The following is a 17,788-nucleotide window of genomic DNA, read 5'->3' as shown; positions in this document are numbered from 1 at the left end:
CAACTGACTGTGCCCTATCACCGGGACCCCAGACGGACTGATTGCACCCAGCCTCCAGGATCCCACAACCACACCAAACACAACCGACCTCCAGGCCTCCTGCCTGACCAACCACATCCCACCTCCAGGACCTCCTGCTGACCATGGCCACACGCTGAGCTGCAGCTCCCCATTTGCCAACACATTTCGAAGCCAGAGCGGCCATCTTGGATAATCCTGGAAGCCGTAGCTCCGATCTTTAGGTGGGGCAAATCCTATCCTGAGACACTGCTGGAGACTTGAAGCTCATTGTCAGGTACCTCTCATGCCTCAGGCTACTGAAGATTGGGAGGTTTCATTACTATATGACTGTTATACTGTAGATTTTCTTTTTTCTCCTTATTGTAAACTTTTAAGTTTTTATTTCTTTACTTTTCTTGCTCTCTTTTCCTTTTATTTACCTGTACTTTCAGAGTCTCTTTCTCCCTCTTTTGCATGCTAACATCCAATTTCTTTTGATTACACTCTCACACTTTCTATTATCTAGAACTTCTGTATATTCTTTTTTTATCCCATTAACAGCTACATTCCACATCCCTCTGCATCCTCTCTGTCCTCCATTTGAAACTGCAGACCTTACTGCAAATCTGTTTGTTTTACTGAAGATAATATTTGAACTCATTCTGTTCATTATGACAATTTTATTATTGGCCTCATAAGGGCTATTTGGTCTAGGATTGCATAGTGTCTGAATTGGGCACTGCTAATATTGATCTTCCCTTAAAGAAAAGGTTTTGGAAACCTATAGGGCCAGTACAAGCCAACGGGGGAAATCTGCAATACCCAGATCTGCACTGCAACAGGGGAAGATAAATGAACAACATGAAAAAATAAGGGAAGAAAATGATCCAAACAAATCTAGATTCTATATTAATAGAATCCAATGACAGTATGTTAGAAGAAATGTCATAAAAGGACTTCAGATAATACATGATTAAGATAATTCATGAAGTAAAGGATGAGATAAGAGAACAAATGCAGGCAATGAACGATAATACCAATAAGCTGAAAGAGCAAGTACAGGAAGCAAAAGATCATTTCCACAAAGAGATAGAGATTCTCAAAAAAAAAAAAAAAAAACAGAAATCCTTGAAATGAAGGAAACAATAAACCAAATAAAACAACTCAATGGAAAGCATCACCAAAAGACTAGACCACTTGGAAGTCAGAACCTCAGACAATGAAGACAAAATATTTAATCTTGAAAATAAAGTTGCCCAAACAGAGAACATGGTAAGAAATCATGAACAGAATCTCCAAGAACTATGGGACATCATGAAAAGACCAAATTAAAGAATTATTGGGATTGAGGAAGGCACAGAGATACAAACCAAAGGAATGAACAACCTATTCAATGAAATAATATCAGAAAATTTCCCAAACCTGAAGAATGAAATGGAAAATCAAATATAAGAGGCTTACAGAACACCAAACACACAAAATCAGAACGGATCCACAACAAAGCACATTATAATGAAAATGCCTGACATTCAAAATAAAGATAGGATTTTGAAGGCCATGAGAGAAAAACATCAGATTACATATTGGGGGAGACCAATATGGATAGCAACAGACTTCTCAACCCAGATTCTAAAAGCTAGAAGGGCCTGGAACAACATATTTCAAGCTCTGAAAGAACATGGTTGCCAACCAAGAATCCTATACCCAGCAAAACTTACCTTCAGATTTGAAGAAGAAATAAAATCCTTCTATGATAAACAAAAGTTAAAAGAATTTACAAATAGAAAGCCTGTACTACAGAATGTTCTCAACAAAATATTCCATGAGGAGGAAATGAAAAACAACAATGTAGCTCAGCAAAGGGAGGACCTATCTTAGAGAAAAAACACTCAGAGGAGAAACCAAGCCAAGTTAAAAACCAAAAATAAGCCCAAATGACTGGGAATACAAATCATATCTCAATAATAACCCTGAACGTTAATGGCCTAAACTCATCAATCAAAAGACATAGACTGGCAGAATGGATTAAAAAGAAAGACCCAACAATATGCTGCCTGCAAGAGACTCATCTCATAGAAAAAGATATCCACAGACTAAAGGTGAAAAGATGGGAAAAAACCTACCACACACATGGACTCAGTAAAAAAGCGGGGGTTTCCATCCTTATATCAGATAAAGTGGACTTCAAGCCAAAGTTAGTCAGAAGGGATAAAGAAGGACATTTCATACTGCTTAAGGGAACCATAAATCAGGAAGACATAACGATAGTAAATATTTATGCCCCAAACAATGGTGCATCCCTGTACATCAACCAAATCCTTCTCAATTTCAGGAATCACATAGACCACAACACAATAATTCTGGGTGACTTTAATTCACTGCTATCACCACTAGATAGATCTTCCAAACAAAAACCAACAAAAGAAATCATAGAACTCAATAACACAATCAATAACCTAGACTTAATAGACATATATAGAATATTCCATCCATCAACGAGCGGATTTACTTTCTTCTCAGCAGCACATGGAACCTTCTTGAAAATAGACCGTATGTTATGCCAACAAATTAGCCCTTAAGAAATGCAAAAAAATTGAGATACTGCCTTGTGTTCTATCAGATCATAATGAAATGAGAGTAGAAATCAAAAACAGAAATTACTCTCACATCTGGAGACTAAAAAATATGCTATTGAATGAAACATGGATAACGAAAAACATCAGGAAGGAGATAAAAAAATTCTTAGAGGTCAATGAGAACGACGATATAGCATATCAAAATCTCTGGGACACTATGAAAGCGGTACTCAGAGGAAAATTCATTGCATGGAGTGCATTCCAGAAAAGAATGAAAAGTCAGCAACTAAATGACCTAAGATTACAGCTCAAAGCCCTAGAAAAAGAAGAACAGAATAACAGCAAAAGTAGTAGAAGACAGGAAATAACTAAAATCAGAGCTGAAATCAATGAAATTGAAACAAAAGAAACTATTCAAAAAATTGACAAAACAAAAAGTTGGTTCTTTGAAAAAGTAAACAAAATAGACAAACCCTTAGCCACATTGACAAAGAAAAGGAGAGAGAAAACTCAAATTACTAAAATTCATGATGAAAAAGGAAATATCACGACAGACACCACTGAGATACAGAACATAATGAGAAGCTACTTTGAAAATCTGTATTCCAACAAAATAGAAACTACTGAGACATTGACAAATTTCTAGAGACATATGCTCCTCCCAAACTGAACCAGGAGGACATACACAATTTAAACAGATCAATATCAAGCAATGAAATAAAAGAAGCCATTAAAAACCTACCATCCAAGAAAAGCCCAGGACCAGATGGATTCTCAGCCAAGTTCTACAAGACCTTCAAAGAAGAACACCTTCTAATACTTCTCAAAGTATTCTAGGAAACAGAAAAGGAGGGTACCCTACCAAACTCATTCTTTGAAGCTAATATCACCCTCATATACCCAAAACAGGAAAAGACACATCAAGGAAAGGAAACTTTACACCAATATCCTTGATGAATATAGATGCTAAGATCCTTAACAAAATATTGGCAAACCATATCCAAAAACGTATTAAGAAAATCGTGCATCACGATCAAGTGAGGTTCATCCCTGGAATGCAAGGATGGTTCAATATTCATAAATCAATAAACGTAATCCATCATGTCAATAGACTTAAGATAAGAATCGTATGGTTATTTCAATTGATGCAGAAAAAGCATTAGACAAAATACAACAGCCCTTCATGCTCAAAACACTAGAAAAAATAGGGATAGTAGGAACACATCTGAACATTGTAAAGGCTAATTATGCTAAGCCCATGGCCAACATCATTCTTAATGGAGTAAAACTGAAACCATTCCCTTTAAAAATGGGAATAAGACAGGGATGTCCTCTTTCACCACTTCTACTCAACATTGTCCTCGAAACTCTAGCCAGACCAATTAGGCAGACTAAAGAAATTAAAGGGATACGAATAGGAAAAGAGGAACTTAAGCTATCACTATTTGCTGATGACATTATTCTATATGTAGATGATCCAAAAACCTCCTCCAGAAAACTTCTAGACCTCATAAATGAATTCAGCAAAATAGCAGGCTATAAAATCAACATGCATAAATCTAAAGCATTTTTATACACAAGCAATGAAACAGTTGAAAGGGAAATAAGAAAAACAACTCCATTTGCAATAGCCTCAAAAAAATAAAATAAAATACTTGGGAATCAATCTAACCAAAGAGGTTAAAGATCTCTACAATGAAGACTACAAAACACTGAAGAAAGACATTGAGGAGGACCTTAGAAGATGGAAAGATCTCCCATGTTTTTGGATAGGCAGAATTAATATTGTCAAAATGGCCATACTACCTAAAGTGCTATACAGATTCAAATGCAATTCCAATTAAAAGCCCAATAATGTACCTTACAGAAATAGAGCAAGCCATCATGAAATTCATCTGGAAGAATAAGAAACCCAGAATAGCTAAAGCAATCCTTAGCAGGAAGAATGAAACAGGGGGTATCGCAATTCCAGAACTTCAACTATACTACAAAGCAATAGTAACAAAAACAGCATGGTATTGGCACCAAAATAGACAGGTAGATCAATGGTACAGAATAGAGGACATGGACACAAACCCAAATAAATACAATTTCCTCATACTAGACAAAGGGGCCAAAAATATGCAATGGAGAAAAGATAGCCTCTTCAACAAATGGTGCTGGGAAAACTGGAAATCCATACACAACATAATGAAACTAAACCCCTATCTCTCACCCTACACAAAAATCAACTCACAAATGGATCAAGGACCTTGAAATCAGACCAAAGACCCTGCATCTTATAGAAGAAAAAGTAGGTCCAAATCTTCAACTTCTTGGCTTAGGATAAGACTTCCTTAGCATAACTCCCATAGCACAAGAAATAAAAGCAAGAATCAACTGGGACAGATTCGAACTAAATAGCTTTCTCTCAGCAAAGGAAACTATCAGCAATGCGAAGAGAGAGCCTAGAGAGTGGGAGAATATCTTTGCCACTCATACTTCAGATACAACACTAATTTCCAGAATATATAAAGAACTCAAAAAACTCTACACCAAGAATACAAATAACCCAATCAACAAATGGGCTAAGGATATGAACAGACACTTCACAGAAGATCTACAAGCAATCAGCAAACATATGAAAAAATGTTCAACATCTTTAGTAATAAGAGAAATGCAAATCAAAACTACCCTAAGAGTCCATCTCACCCCAATTAGAATGGCGATTATCAAGAATACTAGCAACAATAGGTGTTGGCGAGGATGTGGGGAAAAGGGTACACTCATACATTGCTGGTGGGGCTGCAAATTAGTGCAGCCACTCTGGAAAGCAGTATGGAGATTCTTTAGAAAACTTGGAATGGACTCACCATTTGACCCAGCTATCCCACTCCTCAGCCTATACCCAAACGACTTAAAATCAGCATACTACATAGATACAGCCACATCAATGTTCATAGCTGCTCAATTCACAATAGCCAGAATGTGGAACCAACCTAGATGTCCTTCAATTGATGAATGAATAAAGAAACTGTGGTATATATATATATATACAATGGAATAGTATTCAGTTATGAAGAGTAATAAAATTATGGCATTTGCAGGTAAATGGATGAAATTGGAGAACATCATGCTAAGTGAGATAAGCCAATCTCAAAAATCCAAAGGACGAATGATCTCACTGATAAGCGGATGATGACACATAATGGGGGGTGGGAGGGGTGCAAGAATAGAGGAAGGAGGGACTGTATAGTAGGAAAAGAGGGGTGGGAGGGGTGGAGGGGAAGGAAAAAATAACAGAATGATTCAAACATCATTATCCTATGTAAATGTATGATTACGCAAATGGTATGCTGTTACTCCATGTACAAGCAGAAACAACATGTATCCCATTTGTTTAAAATAAAAATAAATTTCAAAAAAACTTGTAAATTAAAAATATATATAGATATGGAAATAATGGAGGAAAAATACATATGACAGCAATGATCCCAGTGGAGAGAAAATCAAACATGATTTTTATTCATTGCTACATTTATGTACATATTTTCTGTGATAAGCAGGTATTGATTTTATAATCAGAAAAAATTCTAAGTAAATGATAATGGGCTGGGAGCATTGTCATTCAGTATATAGAAGGAGAAGGTACTTTTTTATTACAATTAGATAATACCCCAAAGAAAGAACTACCTAAAAAATCCACTGTTGCTCAAACATTGAATGAATAACTACTACTTATTGAATATGGTGTTAGGATGTTAGGATACAGAAATGGATAAGATTCACTCCAGGCCTTCAGGAACTCTCAAGTTGATATCAAACATGCAATTTATAACAGAGTATTGAAGGAAATCCCTGTACCTCTGCAGAAATGTATTAGTAAACGTTCAGTGATTTGCCGAGTGGGCTCAGAGACCCAACAGCATGAAAACCCAGAGCTGTGTCTGCTGGGGAACAGCCATACATTTTACCCACATTCCTCTTTTTTGCCCATATGTCAGACTATTCTGGGTTTGACCGCTGAGTCTCATTCTTCCCCCTGTTCCCTTCAAATCTGACATCAGTTATATTATCTTGGGATTCTTCAGAGATTATTATTTCTCAAAGCTTAATTCTAAGACTGTTTTTGTTCTACATCTCTTCTTACATAAACAGCTTATATATCCTGTGAACTCACAAATATATCACAGAACCCTCACCTTGTCACTGGGAAAAACTAGCACGAATTATAAAACTCAAATCTAGAACTGGAAAGCTAAAAAATTATCCTCTCTGGTTATACAAGGAATTTGCATCATCACATGTGCTGGGAGAACCCACCTCTTTCTAGCTTGCCTGATCCCTTGTGGATTCTCATAAAAATCACATCTCCCAGTCTGAAGGAAACCTTACAGATTCCCCTTCCAACTAACTCTCCTTTTTCAAGTCACAATATTAAGGCCTGTGGTAATTAAATGACTCAAAACCAAGTTCACACAACAGGTTAGTAGCTAAGCCAAAGTTGGAAGATCGGCTTCCTAGGAGAATGGCTACGAAGTGTCTCTGTATCACTCTGCTTACATCTTGAGATTCTTCTATGCAGATTTTACTCCACTTCCTATGGGAATCTTCCACACTTGGTCTAGACTAACTCTCTAGTCTCCTCAGAACCTAAAATAGTCCAGTTGCCAGACAACTGTTTGTCTGCTTTGAACCCCATGGAATGAGGAGTGGGGTGAAAGTGTGTCTTGGAACACCAGAATAGATTCCAGTGAGTATAACTTACTTCCCCTGGGATTTGAAGGCCCCAGGAGCAATCAGCAACTTGGCTTAGTTTTCAATACCAGGCAGATAGCCAAGGAAGAGCAGGCCCCACTACAGAATGACAAATGAGGATAAGAAAATAACAAGAATAGAAAAACATGTCCAAAAAGAAGATGCATTACAATACAGGTACAGTAGCTTTTGAAATAGATCAGCTTTAGCTACATGGCTATGAATAGGAATCTTACAGATGAAAATAACATCAAAATATTTGTATGTGAGGCAATGTGGTTCAATGACTAAAAACACAAACTCTGGAGTTTCACAATTGTTTATGCCTCAACATGCCCTGTTACTAGTTGTATAATCCTGGGTAAACCTCATAACCTGTTAAAGTCTGCTTTTCTGGAAGGAAGGAAGGAAAGAAAGAAGGAAGGGAGGGAGGGAGGGAGAGAGGGAGGGGAGGGGAGAAAAAAGGGAAAGGATAAGGGGAAAGGGAAGGGATAAAGGGAAGGTAGGGAAAAGAGAAAGGGAAGGGAGGGAGAAAAGGGTAAGAAGAAGAGGAAGAGGAGGCAAAGAAAAGGAAGAAAGAAAAGAAAAAGAAGTCAAGTCTAGCATTTTTAAGACATTTGGGAGGGTTTTAAAAGGAGGCCTGAAAATTGGTACCTATCCCAGATTTGTGCTTAATAGAAGGCAACTGAACAAACTCCTGACTGACACTAGAACCCAGGTTAAGGGACTCCCTAAGAAGTTCAGGGTTCTCTACCACCTATTCATTCAGCCTTTCGAGAGATCAAAACTGGCCACCCTAGTGATACTTTCAGAATAGTTGAGTGCGAAATTAAGGAGACCTCCTTCCCCCCAACAACAACAACCAACAACAAAAAACATAATGGAGCTTCGTATCTGCAATTTAATCTCAAATTGTTTAGCAAAATGTGACGTGATGTGTGTGTGTGTGTGTGTGTGTGTGTGTTTGTGGAGAGAGAGAGAGAGAGAGAGAGAGAGAGAGAGAGAGAATAACAAGGCAGATATGACAGAATGTTAACAATTGAACAATCTAGATGATATATGGTAGTTCTTTATAGCATACTTGCAAATTTTTATAAGCTAACATTTTAAAACAAAAAATAAAGGTATTGTTTTAAAATAAACCATGCATGCCTACAAATATATATATACATATATATTATATATATAATTTTAAATTATAATTTCATATATTAATCCAATGACCAAAATGGGAGAGATAAATATGCAGGCTTTCTGTAATATATTATTTAAAATATTCATTTTCAATTAAGATATTATGTCAGGAAAAGAAACAACAAATTGTTAATCATACATTAAACAAAAAGTACACAGTAAAAACTGTCTACAAGGGAGCCCAGATATAGGACTCAGCAGAAAAAGATTTCAAAACAGCCATTATGAGCATGTTCAAGGTAATAAAAGTAATAGTAAAAGTAATAAATAATTAAAGGAAGACATGATAACAATGTCTGATCAAATGAATAATATTAAAAAATAAAAATAGCATTTAAAGAAAACCAAAAGGAAACTCTAGAGTTGAAAACTATAATAGAAAAATTATGAAAAGAAAAATTCTGTGTAGAGTTTCAGAACAGATTTGATCTAATGGAAAAAAGAATCAGTGGATTCAATGATAGATTGATAAAGGTTATGCACACTGAAGAGAGAGAGAGAAAATAAATGTGAGAAAAATGGGCAGCACCTTGAAGAAATGTAGGAAATCATGAAATACATCAACATACTTATAAATGTAGTATAAGAAAAAGAGGAAAAGAGGAAAGAAAAATATCTGTAAAAAATAATCACTAAAAACTTTCCAAATTTGATGAAGACATTAATCTACACATCCAAGAAGATAAATGTCCAAATAAGATAAAAGCAGAAACCCACTAGGTACAAAGGTACAAAGTAAAAGGTACCTTTTTACTAGGTACAAAGTAAAAGATTAAAAATGAAAATAGAAAATTTTAAAGCATTATGAAATGACCTATCATGTAAGAGAACCTCCAAGATTTTAACAGCTAACTTCTCATCAGAAACTATGGAGTCCAGATGGCAATGGAATGACATATCCAAGGTGCTGACAGTAAAAAAAATTATCAACTAAGAATCATATATCCAGTAAAATTATATTTGTGACCTTGGTTTTAGCGATTTTTTTGGATAGGACACAAAAATCACAGGTTATAAAAAATTGGACTAAATCATAATTAAAGATTTCTGCAGCAAAATCATAAAGATAGTGAAGAGACAATCTCTATAATTGAAGAGAACATTTGTAAATTATGTATTTGAAAAGGGACTTATATCCACAATACAAAACAGAGCTTTTCCAACTCAATTTTTAAAAACCAAGTAGTCCAATATAAAGACAGGCAAATAATTTGCAAAGTAGACATACAAATGTCCAGTAAGAATATGGAAGGATGCTCAATGTCATTTGTCATTTGGGAAATGCAAATAAAAACCATAATGAGATAACACTTCATATCCAGTAGGATAGCTATAACCAACACAGGTGTTGACAAGTATATAGAAAAAAATACTTAATATTGAGAACATAAAATGGTGTTTGCTCTTTGCCATTATACGCTAAATATACGTAACTTGCTTTTGTTCTTTATAGGTAAAAACATATATGAGTTTGCCTTGAGTCTTACATGAGATTTTGGACTTGGATTTTTGGGTAATGCTAGAACTGTTTATACTATGGGGAATCTGGAACACGGACCAAATGTATTTTGCATTGCATAACGAGCATGAGCTTTTGAGGGTCAGGGGCAGAAATTATGGTTTAGATATGAGGGGTCCCCCAAAAGTTCATGTGTGAGACAATGCAAGAATGTTCAGAGGTAAAACAATTAGGTTATAAAAGCCTAATCTAATCAGTGAATTAATCCAATGATATGGATTAACTAGGAAGTAATTATAGGCAGAGAGTACATGGCTAGAAAAAATAGGTCACTAGAGGCATTCCTTTGGTTTATATTTTGTCCTCAGTGAGCAGAGTACCCTCTCTCCCTCTCTCTCTTTTTGCTTCATGGTTGGCACGTCCTGAGCTGCTTTGCTCCACCACACCCTTCTGTCATTATGTTCTACCTCACCTTGGGCCCAGAGCAACAGAGTTGGCCAACCATAAACTAAACCTTGAAACCATGAGCAGAAATAAACTTTTCCTCTTCTAAGTTGTTCTTGTCAGGGGTTTTGGTCATAGTGAGGAAAAGGTAACTAAAACAAATGCTGTGGCCACATTAGAAAACAATTTGGCAGTACCTCAAAAAATTAAGTATAGCATTACCAAATGACCCAGCAATTCTACTCCTTGGTATATAGCCAAGAGAAATGAAAACATGTCCACAGAAAAACTTGTGCATAAACATCTATAGCAGCATTACTCATAATTATCAAAAACTGGAAACTACCCCAATGTCCATCAACTGATGAAAAGACAAATTAAATATGGTACATCCATAAAATGAATGTCACAACATAGGTAAAACCAGAAAGAATCTGGTCACAAAAGACCACAGAGCATATTATTCCATTTATATGAAATGTCCAGAATAAGCAAATCTATAAAGACAGAAAGCAAAGTAGGACTCAGTAGGAAACAGGTAAGAGTGGCTCCTAGTGGGTAATGGTATTTTTTTCTGCGGTTGATGAAAATATTCTACAATTAGATTGTGTTCTACAACCTAAATGTTCTACAATAAGGTTTAATAACTCTGAATAAACTAAGAACCACAGAATTGTATGTTTTAAATGGATGAATGTTACAGTGTATGAATTATACCTCAATAAATATTTTTTAAAAACTGACAATCTACTTTACTTCTCGGGCATAAGAGAAAGTCAAAAGAACAGAAACTAATTCATCTGCCATGGGAAATTAGTCCATGAATACATTCAAGACTGACCGATGGCTCACTGTTGACTGGCTATTTATTTCCTATCTAGGCATTTATTATGTCTAACAAAACTGAGCCAGGGTTCTGATAAGTAAAGTTTGAACATGACCCTTGATGATTCCTTGCATTTGGAGGCTCAGTTTCTGTAAATAATAATAACAACAACAACAAATGAAATTGATTCACTGCACAGCTTCTGTTTCCTACTTCAATAATTCTAAGAAATTCTGTACACTGAGGCCACATAGAAGAAATATTCTATTCACATATATCTTATTTTCTACAGAATGATGCTAATTTTATATTATATCACAATTAGTAAGAGATGGGGCTTAAAGTCTCAGGGACCAAAAGGTATAGAGCATTCATTTCAGAATTGACCCTACACAATCTTGTTTAAAAAAAAAAAAGAAAAAAAGCAACAGAAGTAAGGAAGGAGAGAAAGGCAGAAAAAGAATGTTAAGAGTGGAGAACTCATTAAGTCAATAGAGTAGAAGTGATTATATTTCCCTTTCTGTTGTCCAAATAATAATACGAATCATGCATATCATAATCAATTATGCTAACTGACATTAGTTGAGCAAAATACATAGCAAATTGAAAAGTCAAACGATACCTTCTGGGGGAGTCCCAATGCTGCTGCCAAGACCCATGATAGCCATCTTGTGAATTCTTGGAGCCAGCATCACAGCAGATTCTTCTCCCCTTTCCCAGTGGGGTATTTTGACTGGTTCTAGGTGGACATTCTCCAGTCCATTTTGCTGCAGGTTTTGGTACATGATTTCAATGGCTTTTTCTAGGTTCTTGGAGCCACTCAGTCTGGGCCCAACAGTATCAACCAGAAGTGCCAATCGCTCATAGGACCGGTTCTGGGCTTTACCATAAACAGCAAGGTTGATAATGGCTTTAGCAACATCTTCATAGCCAGCAATTTCTTCCTTTATTTCTTGAAAAGTTCTCCGAGAGATGCCATTCTTATATACAGCTTTCCCAGAGCCGAAGGATAAAAGGTGAATAACACCAACAAAAGTGAAAAGAAGGAACTTCATTTTTTTCGAGTTGGTTTTCTTCCCAAAATAATCTATGTAAGTAAAAAACATGATGTGTTAGGATCATCTACCCATAATCCAGGGACTGCTTTTCAAGGGGCAGCCCCTTCCCTTTCCTTCCCAACTAGCATCCAGCCTCCTCCATCATATTCAAGCACCATTACTCCCAAGAATGGACAAGAGGTAGTGACTGGTCTTATCAAAAATAGGGCAATAGCAGATTGTGGAACCAACCTAGATGCCCTTCAATTGATGAATGGATAAAGAAACTGTGGTATATATACACAATGGAATATTACTCAGCCTTAAAGAAGAATAAAATTATGGCATTTGCAGGCAAATGGATGAAATTGGAGAATATCATGCTAAGTGAGATAAGCCAATCTCAAAAAACCAAAGGACGAATGATTTCGCTGATAAGTGGATGATGACACATAATGGGGGGTGGGAGGGGTACAAGAATGGAGGAAGGAGGGACTGTATAGAGGGGAAAGAGGGGTGGGAGGGGTGGGGGGAAGGAAAAAATAACAGAATGAATCAAACACCATTACCCTGTGTAGATATATGATTACACAAATGGTATGCCTCTACTTCACGTATAAACAGAGAAACGAGATGTATCCCATTTGTTTACAATAAAAATAAATTTAAAAAAACAGGGCAATTAAAACATAGAAACTCTTGCTACTTAGTCATCCTGTCTACTGAAAGATTAAAATCAAAGAGAACCAGGAATGGGAGAAAGAAGCAGCGGGAGCAATGATAGGGCAAAGAGTGTCATGTGCCGCATCTCCCTCTAAATAGAGTATGATCTGGTGGGTATCACTGCTCTCATGGCTGACACGCTCTCTCCTCTGCTTGTTGAGCATGTCCTTTGAGGCACTTTCAGATGTCATCTTTTCTCAGTGCTTTTTCTAATCCCCTTTCCACTAAGAATAATTGCTTCTTCATCTGCAGTCCAAAAGTATTTTATGGGTTCAAAAGTTATTTATTGAACACCAACTATGTACCAGGGACTGTGGCATGCTTTTAGAAGGAAGAAGTCTAAATTGTTACAAAAAGCAGAGATTTAATAAAGAGACTGGGCTTTGTTTCCATTAGCTTATGATATCCATCGCCTACACAATAATAATGAAAACAATAATGATAATAACAAAATACATTTATTGCCATGCATCTAACAGTGTTCTAAGTACATTGCATTCATTAACACATTTAATCCTCATAACAACCCAACTATATGAAGTAGTTTCTTATTATTACCTTTATTTCACAAACGAGGAACTGGGGCACCAGCATTGAGAGATTAAGTGGCTTGCTGACACACAAAGCCATCCTAGTTCTGGGACCCATGTTCTAAACAGTGCTACTTACAGTATGGCTCTGGGACTGAAGCCAATCCACAGACTGGTTTTACTAGTCCACATTGGGTAAATGCAAAGATTAGGAGTGAATCTATTTTGTGCTACCCAACACAGTAGCCAATAGTCTCATGTAGTTATTTCGATTTAAATCAATTAAAATGAAATGAAATGAAAAATTTAAATCCTCACTCACACTAGCCACATTTCAAGCATTCAATGTGCACATGTGACTAGTGGCTACTCTAGTGTCCAGACTGAGAGAACATTTCTATCGTTACAAGGGGTTGCATACATCCGGTTTAGACACTTGTAGATTACATATCTGCTATGATTTGAACACTTGCTCCTTCCAAAACACACGTTGAACTTTCAGCACCACTGGGCAGTATTGGGAGGTGAGGCCTTTAAAGGTGTTTAGGGTCTGTGGGCTCCACCCTCATGACTGAACTAATGCTGTTATCATGGAGTGGACTCACTGTGTTAAGAGTGGGTTCACCTCTCTTGCTCTCTTTCTTGTCCTCTCTTCCCCTTCTAACACATGATGTTTTCCATCTACATAGCACAATATAAAGGACCTCATCAGATGTCCACCTCCAACCTTAGACTTCCCAGGCTCCAAAACAGTGAGTCAATTTGTTTGTTATTGATAAGCCTGTCTGTGGTATTGTTAGAACAGCACAAATGGACCCAGACAACATCTGTCAAATCTAATGATTAAAAAAAAATTGGTGCTTCACTTTATTTTTCTAATTCACTGTTACTATATTTTACAAAAGTTTTAGTCTGTAACAAATTCAAATTTAAAAAAAAAAATGGTCCTGCCCTACAGGTAATTTCAGAAACACAGTCACAAGCTACTATATTATAAGGATAAATTTTAAATTCAGCTGGCACCTAAGCAAGGTCTTTCAAAAAATGATGCCAACAGCTACTTCAACTTCCTCCCTCTTCCTCCTCCCTTCTAGAGCACACTTGTGGGTTTTCATTCTCTTCACCCACCCCACACACGCACTCCCCAAATTTCTAAGCTTCTAGATATGGAGCACTTGAACTGTGGCTACCCCAAATTCAGATATTTTGATTCTGTAAGTGTAAAATATGCACTTAATTTGATTTTAAAGACAAATATTAAAATATTTCATAAATATAGGGTTAAGTAAGATATATTATTATTGAGTTCACCTATTTCATTTGTTATTAATATGGCTATTGGAAATTGTTAGGTTACATATTTATACATATATTGGACAATAGTGATGTAGCTGCATTGAACTTCACACTGTGCTTCAAATTCCCAGGCCCATTCATAACTCAGGGTCCCCGCACACATGCATTCTCTTATTGCAAGGCCCTTCTTGCCCTGCTCCTACTCTCCTAGCAAATGCTTTCATTCATTCTTTAATGAGAATGCTTTAAAAATCACCTCCTCTGTGGAGCCTTACCAAACAACACCCGAGTTATCTGCACCATCTTCTGTGCTTCCTCTGTAATATTTTATCAGTCACATATTGGTTTATAAATCTCTCTCCCCTACCCTCATAGTCCAGTAGGATAAATTATTCACCACTGCACCTTCAAATGCTGGGCACTCAATACATTTGTTTATTTTTTTTAATTTAAGAAATAAATGAGCATTTAATCTCTCTATGTCGTAGTGTTATTAGGGTATTAGAGTACTGGTCTCTCCTTCACAAAGAAGCTACAGGAATAAAAACTTTGAAAATGTATGCTGCTGCTTTCTGGATTATCACCACTATTGACATGTATAGGTTCTTGGTTTTTGTGATCACTGTACTGATGTTTGTTTGTGAAAGTTAAATATTGTTAGGCAAATCGAAACATTCCACCATATTACAGTTTATTCTTAAAAGAACGTTTTTCCAATGTGGTGTTAGCGCAAAGGAAAAAAGAAGAAAATAAGAAAGATTTATATAAACCATCTTATGAACCACTCATACCACAAGTATCTACTTAATAAAAATTCTCTAAGCATTCTGTAAATGTTAATTAATAATTTCACAATACATTTCTAGTGATGAATTAGAATCACAATAACAACACTGTAGCATTAAAAAAGAGCTTAGGGATCCCTAGTCCATACCCTTGTTTTGTAGAAAGTTAACCAAGGACTATATTGTGATTCCCAGGCAGGAAATAAACCAGCAACCTCAATCAACCAGGTACCTGGACCAATGAATACAGACTTCCTGGAGGATTATAAATTCTTTTAATAGGAAATGGTATGCATTTATATATAATAGAAACTCAATGAGTAATACCCAAATGCAGTCTAAGAAGCAAGTAACTATAATGAAATGCATGTGCTCAAACAGACTTATGCACAAAGCACCATGTGAATAGGTTTTCATAAATAGCTTTAGAGAAAACAAGACATGAAGACAGCATCCTCAAAGAAAGGTGGCTCAGCAGGCAGAGGACAGGGACCCAAACCCCTCCCCCAGGGACCACCAGTCAAGTTGAAAGACAGGTTCACTCTTGGATGATTACTACTACTACTACTACTACTACTAATAATAATAATAAAAGAAAGCTAGGTTCATAATAACAATGCCTAAAAGTCCCATTTTTATATACTTTTGCATGTATGTCACTTATACTAATAAATAGCATGTCATTTTGATAATAATACTTAGCAGTCAGATTAATTTTGACACTTTAAAAAATGAGACTTTAAAACAGAAACTGATGCCTGTGTTGTTCTGAATACCTTAACTAATCCAAATCTTCAAATCCCACAAATGCAAAAATGCTATTTTTGAATGTAGATTAATTTAAAAGATGAAGATATGTTTCAAAAGATCAGTTTTCCCGAGTGTAACATCAATACTTGAAATATCTACTAAGATTGAAGGTGCAAAACAATGAACTACATAAGAAATCCCTAGTACACCTAATGTAGGTAAACAGTAAGTATATGTTCATTGATTCCATGCCTGGTCTTCCCTGGAACATAATTTGAACTGAGTACTAGAGGATCTTTTATTATTATTGTTTTTAGAAAGTTATAGTAGCTCAACTAAGATTTTTGCTGGTAAATTACAGAAATTATTATTGTTAATAATCTAAATTTGGAGAGGTAACAAAATTTGAACAAGATATTGAAATATCATATCCCACTTAAGAAAAATGAGATAAAATATAATATGCAATTTTAAAACACTAGAACTATAATCTAATTGATTTGTACATTCCAGTAATAATTAAGATACTTATCATAAAAATTAAAATAATGAAATAAAAAGAGAGGATAGGATTGCATAAAGACGAATAATCAAGGGTAATTTGAAGAAAGTCTCTCCTAAGGCAGATTTAGGGTCACTGTACATCAAAAATTTACTCTAGACCTGGAGTCAGGGCAAAGCAGAAGGTGATAAAAGAAACAATGACTAAAAACACTAGCCCTCCTGTGTGTAAAAACACTGGGCCAAGGGTACAGATATTTTAGTGTATAAAATTAAGACAGGGTTGGATAAAACTAATATAAACTCACTCAGCAAATCTAATGTTAGTACTGTACCAGGGGACAGCCCTAGAAGCTCAGGGCTAATTTTAGGAAAATCAAAATGCACAAGTTTACACAGTAAATGATAAATGATAGACATATGTAACTTTTTTTTATCAAAGAAAACGAAAGCATTAGATAAAATCAGAAATAACACAGTAATTAGAAGGCAAACCGTCTTAAATGTACCACAAAGTGCTGGCACTACACTGATCAAACTGAAGTTCCCTGTGCTGATTGAAAGACCCTTAGTCTGCCCTGTATCAGAAATACAAGGGCCCCCACAATAAAAAGAAAAAAAGTTAAAAGAATTCACAGCTAGAAAGACTGCACTATAAAACATACTCAATGAAATATTTCATGAGGAAATGAAAACCAGCAGAGGGAGAAACTAAACTAGAAAAATACTCAAAGGAGAAACAAATTCAAATTAAAAATTAGAAGTAAATCAAAATGATATGGAATAAAAATCATCTCTCAATAATAACATTGAATGTAAATGGTCTAAACTCATCAATCAAAAGACATACTGGCAGATGGGATTTAAAAAAAACAGACCCAACAATATGCTGTCTCCAAGCGACTCACCTCACAGGCAAAGACATTCACA

General features: G+C 35.9%; 1 protein-coding gene across 1 annotated transcript in view; it reads right to left on the bottom strand.

Moving 5' to 3' along the window:
- The window catches only part of CPQ (carboxypeptidase Q), a 458,745-nt gene that overhangs the window by 354,744 nt on the left and 86,213 nt on the right, over nt 1–17,788 (bottom strand). The window contains exon 2 of the mRNA XM_079126296.1: nt 11,859–12,323. Within this exon, the coding sequence (XP_078982422.1) occupies nt 11,859–12,291 (433 nt within the window). The 5' untranslated portion in view covers nt 12,292–12,323. The remainder of the gene's footprint in view (nt 1–11,858; nt 12,324–17,788) is intronic.

The sequence above is a fragment of the Sciurus vulgaris genome (assembly GCF_902686455.1).
Source record: "Sciurus vulgaris genome assembly, chromosome: 1".
Lineage (NCBI taxonomy): Eukaryota > Metazoa > Chordata > Mammalia > Rodentia > Sciuridae > Sciurus > Sciurus vulgaris.
The sequence above is the reverse complement of the archived record's forward strand: the minus strand, read 5'-3'. Positions and strand labels throughout refer to the sequence as shown.